Source organism: Pristiophorus japonicus, chromosome 14 (assembly GCF_044704955.1).
Source record: "Pristiophorus japonicus isolate sPriJap1 chromosome 14, sPriJap1.hap1, whole genome shotgun sequence".
NCBI lineage: Eukaryota > Metazoa > Chordata > Chondrichthyes > Pristiophoridae > Pristiophorus > Pristiophorus japonicus.
In genome coordinates this window covers 27,968,322-27,980,534 of record NC_091990.1, presented here as the reverse complement: position 1 = coordinate 27,980,534, position 12,213 = coordinate 27,968,322, and the positions used below count along the sequence as shown (strand labels likewise).

Here is a 12,213-nt window from a genome sequence, read left to right as displayed (position 1 = left end):
ACCACAAATATCTTCTATGGGCCCAAGTTTCCACATGATTTGTGCCTGATTTTTAGGAGCAACTGGTGGAGAACGGACTATCTTAGAAATCGCAATTCTCCACATTTTTTTTCTGCAGTTCTAGTCAGGTAGAACAGTTCTACTTTGGAACAGAATTTTTTCTTCAAAAGGGGGCGTGTCCGGTCACTGATGCCTGATTTCAAAGTTTCACAGTGAAAACGTACTCCAAACTAAAGTAGAATGGAGCAAGTGAAGATTTTTGTAGAACTGAAAAAACCTGTTCTACACATTAAAAAATCAGGCGCAGGTTACAAATTAGGCGTCCAGAACGAGGTGGGAGGGGAAGAGAACGCATTAAATTCTACAATAAATCCTTATTTATACTTCTACAAATATTATACAAATAAATCCAACCTGAATAAACATTTATAAGCCAAGAAAAGATTAAATAAACCATCTTCCTACCTGTGTGAAAGTGCTTCAGGCACGGAGAATTCTGCAGTCAGCCTGAGGCGACCGTTCTTCCCGGCGCGGGGGGAAGGAGGCGCCCGTTCTTTCCCGCGGGGGGGGAAAGAGGAGGCGCCCGTTCTTCCCGCGGGGGGGGGGGGGAGAGGAGGCGCCCGTTCTTCCCGCGGGGGGGGAGAGGAGGCGCCCGTTCTTCCCGCGGGGGGGGGGGGGGGAGAGGAGACAGTGAGAAGACTTCAAGTGCTGATGGCAATGTGCTTTTATTAAAAAAAATTTCAAAAATTAAACAGCTACAAAGAACTACAAAAATGGCCGAGTGCCAATGTTTTTTTTCCACACTGAGCATGCGCGAACACTCCAACGCGCAGCGTTGCCGGCAGGAAAAAAAACTAATTTAAATAGTACCCGCCCCCTCCCACTTACAAAATCGGCGCGAGTGTAGGCTCCGCCCCCCTGGGCGACGCGCCAGGCAGGCAGACAAGGAGCTGCAGAACGCTCCAGAAACGCAATTTTTTTTTTTTAGGCGCGAAAAACGGGCGCCCAGCTCGGAGGGGCGCCCGTTTTTTATCGTGTGGAAACTTGGGCCCAATATGTTATTTGCACAAAATTCACCAAAAACAGGAAACTTACGCTTTTTGCTTTCTGCTATAGCTACTTCTGCGAGATATCGGTAATAATCTCCTTTCATCTTAAGGTAGAAGACTTTGCTCTCTGAATTGGTAGAATTTGCTATTAGATATTTATCCAGCAAACCCTGCAAGAAATAAAGTCATTTGAGTTATATTAAACTCTTTCCAAAGTATCTAAAAATCCATTATAAAAACTTTAGAAGCAATTATTAAAATCAACATAGGCATTATATTTAGTTACAAATTTTGTTATGAAACTTGCAAAACTACATTTCAATTATATATTTGAGGTGAAATGTGTACATTACAAACAAAACGGTAGCATTCTATTACAAATGTACAAATTGCTGTATAAATTATGATGGATTAATTTTAAGAATATCAGGAGTTGCAAGTCCAATCAAACATCTGGTGAGGAGCACAAAATAAATTTTACATAAGCTCTCATAATACATGTACTCTTCTGAACACAACCATAAGACTGTTAATAATTGTACGATAAATCGTTAAGTACCAAAACATAGCATTACATTAAGATGCATGTCTGGAAGAATGAATGTTCAAAAACAGTGTATTGAAAATATAACCATCTTGTAGAAATATATAAAATGCTCCCTTCATAGCAGTATTGGTATTCACCAATTCTAGCATAAGAAGGGAAGAATTTCTAGCATAAAGCAATTAAAAGCATTGTCATCACATCATGTGATTGCAATGTCCCCCTCCAACACCTTCTCTTCTTTAGCTTTCCAGAGTGGTGGGGAAAGTGACAGATGCCAGCTACACATACGGCTCCCTTCCTTTAAAAAAGGTAATTATTTCCCACAACATATCTCCCAAGGATGAAAGCATTTTTTTATAACATTAAAAGCATTGCCTCATAGTGGTTATGCTAAAGGGACGGGATATGATAAACCCCTCAGTGTAAGCTACAGGTTTTTATTTAAAAGAAAGGAAGATATAGTGCAAAGTATCAGAATCCTTAGTTCTGAAGGTTCAAAGATATGGAAAACGTCAAAAGAATGAAGGCGACATTTAATCTTCACTCGATATCCTCCACATACATGCTATGGTCACCAACACCACCTAAACAGATTAACTGGTCATTTACCACATTGCTGCTTGTGGGACGTTGAATGGCTCAAATTGTTTTCTACAGAACAGTGACATTTCAAAATGGTTCATTGGCTCTGGGACCAAACTACAATCCTTCTCCTTTTCTTATTCCCAAGCAGGAGTGTTTGGCCTCTACGTTAAAACTACCCATAATGGCATGATTGAAATCTAGAATTCTAAATAGGATATCACATCACAGTTCCACATTTTATCATTCTACGATACAGCTTGCTGCAGAATTCTGGAGTATGACCACATTGAAAGAATTTAGAGTTGAAACGGTGACCCCTCACCAAAAAGGTTACCAAATACCCCTGACTCAATGGATTAAGAGATATAGAGGCCAAAATTCACCATCCCCGAAGGGACAGCTGATGCAGAGTTTGGGCGGGCGACCGAAAAAAAAAAAAATCGATCGGCTACCGCAGTCGGGTGATTTTCTCTGACGATATTCAGCTCGGGGGGGATTTGAGCGGTGTGCACTTCCGCCGGAAACAGCACAATGAAGGGTAACTTTCCAGTGGAGAGCTCTGGAAAACTACCAGGACAGGGATTTTCAGTTGCAAAAAGATAAGCCTTTTCCCATCAGTGTCCCCACAAGGTATTAGAGTCAGTGCTCAAACGGGACAGCGCTGGAGTGTTGCCGGGATCGGGGCCTTTTGGTCGGGAAATAGTTTTAATAATTTTAGTAGCAACCACTGTATTTATCTTTTAATAGTTGTATTGTTTTGGCTCCATTCAACCTGCTGAGTGCAAGCCTCTGAGCAGCACATACCCCTGTACTTTTGTACAACTTTCAGGTCTGACTCTTCAGTGGAGTCTTGTGGGCTGCAGAGACCTGCTTGGCAGGGTTCACCCTGAGGAGGGGAGGAGTGCTGGTCAGAAGCAGGGCGGCACGCAGGAGAAGGGGTTGCCATCAGCACCGTGCAGACAGGCAGCGGGCAAGGGACGCAGCAGCCATGATTCGTTCATTCTGCACCAGACCAGTGTGCCCGCCGTCTTCACCGGCCCGAATCAGGATTGCGGTTGGCTGCTTGGGGACAAGAGATATCCCCTGTCCACTTGGCTGCTCACACCACTGCGGAACCCCAGGACAGCGCCAGAGCATGCATACAGTGACGCTCATTGTGCCACAAGGTGCATCATCGAGCAGTGCAGAGGCATCCTTTAGCGGAGGTTCCGGTGCCTGGATCACTCTTGTGGTATCTTGCAGTACTCTCTTCAACGGGTCTCCATCATCGTCGTGGTCTGCTGCATGCTGCACAACCTGGCCATCATGAGGGGACAGCTGCTGGAGGTCGAGCCAGCAGTACCACCTGAGGAGGAGGAGGAGGAGAAAACGAACAGAAAATAGAGAATCGGGATAAATGGTTCATTCTCGGGTTGGCAATCAGTAACCAGTGGGGTGTCGCAGGGATCAGTGGTGGGACCCTAACTATTTACAATTTATATTAATGACTTGGAGGAAGGGACAGAGTGTAATGTAGCCAAGTTTGCTGACAATACAAAGATGGGAGGAAAAGCAATGTGTGAGGAGGACAAAAAAAAAAATCTGCAAAAGAACATAGTCAGGCTAAGCGAGTGGGCAAAAATTTGGCAGATGGAGTATAATGTTGCATTTTGGCAGAAAAAAAATCAAAGAGCAAGTTATTATTTAAATGGAGAAAGATTGCAAAGTGCTGCAGTACAGCGGGACCTGGGGGCTACTTGTGCATGAAACACGAAAGATTAGAATGCAGGTACAGCGAATGATCAGGAAGGCCAATGGAATCTTGGCCTTTATTGCAAAGGGGATGGAGACTAAAAGCAGGGAAGTCTTGCTACAGTTATACAGGGTATTGGTGAGGCCACACCTGAAATACTGCGTGCAGTTTTGGTTTCCATATTTAAGAAAGGATATATGTGCTTTGGAGGCAGTTCAGAGAAGGTTCACAAGATTGAATCCGGAGGCGAGAGGGCTGACTTATGAGGAAAGGTTGACCCTCTAATTGAGGTGATTTTATCGAAACGTACAAGATTATGAGGGGGCTTGACAGGGTGGATACAGAGAGGATGTTTCTACTGATAGGGGAGACTAGAACTAGAGGGCATAATCTTAGAATAAGGGACCGTCCATTTAAAACTGGAGATGAGGAGAAATTACCTCTGAGGGTTGTGGATCTGTGGAATTCGCTGCCTCAGAGAGCTGTGGAAGCTGGGACATTGAATACATTTAAGACAGAAATAGACAGTTTCTTAAATGATAAGGGAATAAGGGGTTATGGAGAGCGGGCAGGGAAGTGGACCAGAGTCCATGATCAGATCAGCCATGATTGTATTAAATGGCAGAGCAGGCTCGAGGGGGTGGTATGGTCTACTCCTGCTCCTAATTCTTATGTTATTAGAAGGAGGATCCCCATCATCCCAGAGCTAGGAAGCGTCGACCCATCGCCACCCTGGAAGGGCCAGGTGCAGACTGGCCAGCACCCTCCTGAGAGAGTGTGTCCTCACATATATGGAGGTGGCTGGCACCTCCCCTGCAATCTCCCTTCATGCATTATGTACTGACGATCTGCCAGGTCTCCCCACGTCAGGAAACAGTATTCTTCTTCTGTCCTCCACATCGTCCATCAGTGTCTCCAGCTCCATATCAGTGAACCTGTTGGCTCTCCTTGCACCTCTCTTACACCAGCCATCCTTCCAGACTCCTTCCTCCCTCAGGGCCTTGCTGCAAACCCTAGCCAGGGAGCAGCTGGCTCATTAGAAACCCTTACCTGCATGTTGAATTTCTCAGGTGATAACGCTCAAATTAAGACAGCCACACTGCTGAAAAATCCACTTTGGAAGGGTTCATTAGCGCTGGAACCCATTTGTTCACTTTTGGAGCCGAGTATGGGGTGGCCTAGCCACGAAAAAATTTTGGCGCTAATGGCCACAAAAAGGTGGGGGAGGGGTTGGAGAGCACTAGCTTTCCAGCGGTACTGAATTTCGGGCCCATAGAACTAAAAGTTCAGGTTTGGAGAACGCAGTTTTTTTTTTAAAATAGGGAGCATGATTCCACACAAAAACTCTACAAATATCCTTAGAAAGTACATGTTTTAAAGGGCATCAATTCTTCAAATACAATGAAACCGGATACTTGGGTCTCCATATCCAAATGGTGAATCAGAAATGAACATTCTAGTCAAGATTGCTGGTAGTCGATTAATACTGTAGCTAGCAAGACAATTCTCATTTAAACTCCTTGCCTTTACTAATTTTGTTCAAATTGAGTACAGATGAGATCGAGGAATCTAGTTTAGAAGAATTACTGGACCCAGAAGAATGAAGGCCAAATTCTAACAAATGTGGCCATTAACCTTGAATACTGCATTGATGTCATAACAAATGCTCCAGATTAATCTCACTCACACAATCATCCTAAATATCTCCTTCCTTTTATGGAAACAGTGGAATCATGTCCGAGGTCAAGTCCTGCCTTGGCTGTCTAGATTTCCACACATCCAGTAAAGATAACTAGATAGTGATGAACAAGAACATGATTTTTCTCTTTCTCCCTAGTCAAGCGACACTGTTAACTGAAGCATCCATATGATTGTCCTGGATGATATTAGTCAAGACCACAGGTCAAAGGTCAAATTTGGAACCTACCTAGTCTGTGTGGCTCAGTTTTACACTTTCATTTACGTGCTGCACCAGATAGATAACCATAACTGGTACTTTGATGTTGACATTACCTCTTCATGATGACGGATGTTATATCAACACTTCAGTTCATGGTCCGTTCCAGGAAGGTTCCTGCCCGCTGGTTGATAGCAAGAGTGTCTACAGTTCATCAATTTTCTCTTTGTGATAGGTGCACCCAATGTCCCCAAAGGTGGCAATTTCTAGGACAGCTCCAGTTGTCTTCACTTCAATGGAGTTCCTACATGCATCCATACAGTTGAATCTAAGCTTACTCTCCGAAAATTCTTATCTCATGCTATGCAACTGATCATAACAAGTGAAAAACAGGTGACACACAACCATGTCAAAAAAGTAGTACAGTAAGTTCCTGACACCAAGACCCGGGTTTTGGCACTCCGCGGCAAAAAATGGGGTGGCGAGGTCTTTTTCCGTCCGGTTGCAATCCTCCGGTCGGGTTTTGCGGCGGTGCCTACCGGGGAGAACTGCGCCGGCTTTGCAATAACTCTAGCACGAGTTTCGACTCGCAGCCGATCCGTACGCCCCGCGATGAACGCCAGGGAAAACACAGCGTTTCAGCCCTGTCAGCAGCAGTGAATTGGATAAACTGCAAAAAAGGTACGTTCCAGTTTTAATTCTTTAATTTTTTTTGCAGTGATTTGTGTTGTAAGGGTGTGGGCAATGTTTTTTGAATGCGTGTGAATTCCCCCCCCCCCCCCCCCACTCCAAGGTCTCTCAGAGCGCTCCCGGCCCCACACTTTAGTTGGCGAGGTTCCCATTTTTGCGCTGGTGAAAGTTGTACATCTCCCGTTGCGCCTGGCTCAGGGTCCAAATGACAAAAATTACTCCATTAAGCGCAAACGTTAATCGGGCAGTAAATTTCCCACCCCACCTCAGTTTTCGCCCCGAAAACGGCAAGCAGAAAACCCTGCCCTAAGCATTTTAAAATGCAGGCATCTCCAATATTCCAGCAGCATGGCTAGTCTTGCCCACAGTAAGGAAAAGAATGAATTAAGAATTTTTTTTCCAGTAACAATTTCAGCATGTGAAATAAGTCCAAAATGGTGTAAACACAAAGTGCAAGAAAATTGAATAAAATACTATGATTCGCTAAAGTCGTTCAAGGCTTATAGTTTGTGCTTGTTTGGAAACTGAGCAATTTAAATTATTTCTCTGGATAAATAACTGACAATCTTGAGCCAGGTACAAAAACAGGTCATTGTGGGGCAAGGGGGGGGGGGGGGGGGGGGGGGGAAGGAAGAGGAATTGGGTTTAAAAAAAAATGGACATTAGATAGCTATAATCTTAAAGATCAGTGCGTCAAATGTATACTGCGTTAAGCTTGCCTCTTTTCTCCAACTGCAATCAAGCAAGATCAGTTAAATCAATACTGCAGTAATTTTTACTGCTCAATGATGCTGCAATATCACCCATCAATCCCATCCCTACTGCAGCACCCAGAGCTTAAAGCTAGTGAGAAAAGCTATACTTCATTCTTTTTCAGTACTGAAAGAGCCTGGCTCCTCGAAAGATAACATTTTGTCCCGAGTACTTCTCTGTACTGCTCCACAATTAAATCATCCAGGATAGTCATTAAATAATTATGAAACAGTGATTTAGAGTGCAGATTGGGTTTTTTAAAAAATCTGTTTTTAAATCAAGTTTGACATTTCAGTATCCTATTTGTGAATTCACAGAGCAAAACTTCAAATTGCATTCCTCTTTTCCCCAACCCTTTAACCAAGAAACTAATTTCAAAGAGTCTTGGATTATGGGGAACAAATAAATGAGCCATTTCAGGTCACACTCACAAGCAGTCTAATCCTAGCAATTGATTCAACTGCATCATTAGATACCAAGAGCCCCAAGTCAAGGAAATATACACCGCCTAAATCAGGTCTAATAATTAACAAAAATAAATATGCCAGAAACACAGCAGCTCAATCAGAACAGGTAAGTTATTGTTTCAGGTGATAGACAGACCCTTCTGCAGAAGGGAGAAATTGTGTGTGTTTTTACACTTGAACCAGTAAATGACAAATGCCAGTGGTTCACAATAAAAAAACGTGATTTTAGAAAGGCATTGCTGTGCTGAGAACTGGAAGCACCAACAAGGTTTCTAACAATGCTGCAATACAGCTACAGGTCCCAAAAACAGTTGGACCCATTCTGTGTGTGTGTGCTGCTACCACCCACACAAGTATTTCCCTTCAAGTGAAACTTCTTCAGAAATGCAAGCAGCTCCATAAAACTTTTACTGCGAAGGATATATTAAATGTTTTTTTTTAAATCCTGGTTATAGCTTAGAAGTGTGGCTGCAAAAGATGAAGTTGATGGGAAATTATGGTGGGATGTTGGGAGAGACAAGTAAATCCAAGTGCTACCTTTACCAGGGGAGTGAAATGAGATTTTTAAAATTGAAACAATTCTGCAAAAGTGCTACTGCTGGTAATAAGGGGCACATAGAACAACATAAAAAAGTTGCTAATAATCCCAACATATTTGCAACTCATTGAGGCAATTAAGTATTGCTGGACTGGTAAATAAAAACATTCATATTAGCACTGTGGGAGATTCACAAGGTAGAGTTAGGGCACTGTACATGAAACTTTGCATATGCCCTCCCCAGACAGACCAGGGTGTACTGAATGCTGACAATGGGCATCAAAAATGGAAAGGTATTCGATTCTCAGCAGTAGCATTCCCCCTTTCCATAAAGCTGAAAGAAAAATTACAACTGGAAATGGGAGAGAATAAAATGACTTCAGAAACTAAAAGGCAATTTAAGATACGTCATCTCGCTTAATGGATAAATACATCATATCATACACAGACCAGGTTTGATTCATGACTAGGTGATCTCAGCTGGTTGTAGCAGTTAGGATACGACATTGGCTTCAGTGTCCTTAGAGTAGGGAAAGGAAAACAGGCAGGCTCGTGTCTGTCTGGTGAAAAGTGTGAATCTGTGGATATTGAGCAAGAACAGGTTTACACTCGGCGGCACTGCCTTTCATGGTAAAATATCCTGCCGACACCCACAATCTAGGTTCACACATGATAAATGGCCAGTTGGACAAAGTACCATGGAACTGCATCGCAGCATAAGTCAGTATCTTCAAGAGAAAAATCAAAATTCTTAAAACTGGTCGCATCTTTTTCCCTCATAACAACCTTGATTTTCACCCTCTTTATTCTCCTCCTCCCCATTAGGATTACCCAACATATCCCACTGAATGATTTCCATTTACTAAATTGGAACAGGTTCCTTTATCTTTTTGATGGAACATTTGGACAATGCACATTATCCAATCTGGTGAAGATTTTGCTATTTAATGTTCCATGCCCCTTATTCACTACTACCTGGTGTACAATGCTGGACAGATATAGACATAGGGTGCTCCACTCATGTTAACCCTAATGTGGATGTGCACATTACTGATTTCATACATTATACAGTTTGCTATTTATTGAATACACACACACACATTTATGGTAATAAACTCTATTTTTATAGATTCACTATACCTTTATTTATGAATAACACTCTCCTTATATTTTCCAGTTACTTTCATTTTTGGGAGGTTACAATTAGCTGGCAAACCTCGAGTGTAATCTGGATTCCCTTACCAATATAAAGACCTCTACATTAGATTCTGCCTTCAGTCTGCCACCAACGTTGTTCACTTATAGTTCGAACAAAATCACCTCTACCACCTTGCATATATGTCTCTGCAATTACAAATTACTTGTTTTAATAATTCAACATTTAATTCTGGAGATTTATGCAACTGCCTCAGTTTCAGAAACTCTTCAGTTGGTCATCAACTCCATCATTATATCATGCAACTACCAGGGTGGTAGAAGGCAAACTAGATGGACTATGGTCTTTTTTCATCTAGCAATTCCCATGGCCCTTTGTCAAGCTGTATCCGGTGAACAAAAGCTTGTGTGATCTCTTACTTACTAGAGAAAATTGCCCCATCTCTATTAAATGGACCAATATCCCCCTGGTCTGTTTGAAACATTACTTGCTCTAATGACTATGAATTTGAGCCTCATTTTTTAAAAAAAGAGAAAAGTATATGGCAAATGATTTTCAAAACACACACAATTTAGATAGAAAAGAACTCAAGTGTTGAACATTATTCATTAAGTTCTAATCATTTTGATCAGGGTTCAATCTTCAATTCTTAACCTCAACTCAAGTCTTCTAACAAGAGGTTTGTAATAGTTATAAAAGAGGATTTACTGCACACTAGGGCCCCAAGTTTCCACATGATTTGCTCCTGATTTTTAGGAGCAACTGGTGTAGAACGGAGTATCTTAGAAATCGGAATTCTCGTCATTTAGTTTGCTCCAGTTCTAGTCAGTTAGAACAGTTTCACTTTGGAACAGAATTTTTTTTTCAAAAGGGGGCGTGTCCGGCCACTTACGCCTGATTTCAAAGTTTCGTGAGTGAAAACTTACTCCAAACTAACTTAGAATGGAGTAAGTGAAGATTTTTGTACGCTCGAAAAAACCTTGTCTACACTTTAGAAAATCAGGCGTAGGTTACAAATCAGGTGTAGGGAATGGTGGGGGGGGTGTTTAAAGGGAAGTTTACAAACATTAAACACTTCAGTTTTACAAATAAATGATAAATACATCAATAAATCAACCAATAAATCAATCAAAAAAAATTAATAATATATTTTTTTTAAATCAATAAATAAAACATTTTCTACTTACCGACTGCAGCACCGGGAGCCCTCCAACAGCGTGCTGGGATGCCCCCCTCAGTGTGTCTCTGTCAGTGTCTCTATCTCTCTGTCTGTCAGTGTCTGTGTTTCTGACAGCAAGGGTAGGGGGAGAGAGGGGGAGGGGGGGGAAGGACATTGGGGGGGGGGGGGGAAGGAGGAAGGAGATGGGGGGGGGGGAGGAAGGAGATGGGGGGGGGGAGGAAGGAAGGAGATGGGGGGGGGGAGGAGGAAGGAGATGGGGGGGGGGGGAGGAGGAAGGAGATGGGGGGGGGGAGGAGGAAGGAGATGGGGGGGGGGGAGGAGGAAGGAGATGGGGGGGGGGGAGGAGGAAGGAGATGGGGGGGGGGGAGGAGGAAGGAGATGGGGGGGGGGAGGAGGAAGGAGATGGGGGGGGGGGAGGAGGAAGGAGATGGGGGGGGGGGAGGAGGAAGGAGATGGGGGGGGGGGGGGGGAGGAAGGAGATGGGGGGGGGGGAGGAAGGAGATGGGGGGGGGGGAGGAAGGAGATGGGGGGGGGGAGGAAGGAGAGTGGGGGGGGGGGAAGAAGGAGATGGGGGGGGGGGAGGAAGGAGATGGGGGGGGGAGGAAGGAGATGGGGGGGGGAGGAAGGAGATGGGGGGGGGGGAGAGGAGATTGGGGGGGGGGGAGAGGAGATTGGGGGGGGAGGAGAGGAGATTGGGGGGGGAGGAGAGGAGATTGGGGGGGGAGAGGAGAGGAGATTGGGGGGGGGAGGAGAGGAGATTGGGGGGGGAGAGGAGAGGAGATTGGGGGGGGAGAGGAGAGGAGATTGGGGGGGGAGAGGAGAGGAGATTGGGGGGGGAGGAGAGGAGATTGGGGGGGGGAGAGGAGAGGAGATTGGGGGGGGAGGAGAGGAGATTGGGGGGGGGAGGAGAGGAGATTGGGGGGGGAGGAGAGGAGATTGGGGGGGGAGGAGAGGAGATTGGGGGGGGAGGAGAGGAGATTGGGGGGGGAGGAGAGGAGATTGGGGGGGGAGGAGAGGAGATTGGGGGGGAGGAGAGGAGATTGGGGGGGGAGGAGAGGAGATTGGGGGGGGAGGAGAGGAGATTGGGGGGGGAGGAGAGGAGATTGGGGGGGAGGAGAGGAGATTGGGGGGGGAGGAGAGGAGATTGGGGGGGGAGGAGAGGAGAATTGGGGGGGGAGGAGAGGAGATTGGGGGGGGAGGAGAGGAGATTGGGGGGGGAGGAGAGGAGATTGGGGGGGGAGGAGAGGAGATTGGGGGGGAGGAGAGGAGATTGGGGGGGGAGGAGAGGAGATTGGGGGGGGAGGAGAGGGAGATTGGGGGGGGAGGAGAGGAGATTGGGGGGGAGGAGAGGAGATTGGGGGGGGAGGAGAGGAGATTGGGGGGGAGGAGGAGGAGATTGGGGGGGGAGGAGAGGAGATTGGGGGGGGAGGAGAGGAGATTGGGGGGGGAGGAGAGGAGATTGGGGGGGGAGGAGAGGAGATTGGGGGGGGAGGAGAGGAGATGGGGGGGAGGAGAGGAGATTGGGGGGGGAGGAGAGGAGATTGGGGGGGAGGAGAGGAGATTGGGGGGGGAGGAGTGGAGATTGGGGGGGAGGAGAGGAGATTGGGATTACCCCCCCT

At 45.4% G+C, this 12,213-nt stretch overlaps 1 protein-coding gene across 1 annotated transcript in view; it reads right to left on the bottom strand.

Moving 5' to 3' along the window:
• LOC139279820 (14-3-3 protein beta/alpha-1-like) overlaps positions 1 to 12,213 on the bottom strand; it is a 43,584-nt gene that overhangs the window by 14,574 nt on the left and 16,797 nt on the right. Inside the window, exon 2 of the mRNA XM_070899065.1 lies at positions 1,096 to 1,219. Within this exon, the coding sequence (XP_070755166.1) occupies positions 1,096 to 1,219 (124 nt within the window). The remainder of the gene's footprint in view (positions 1 to 1,095; positions 1,220 to 12,213) is intronic.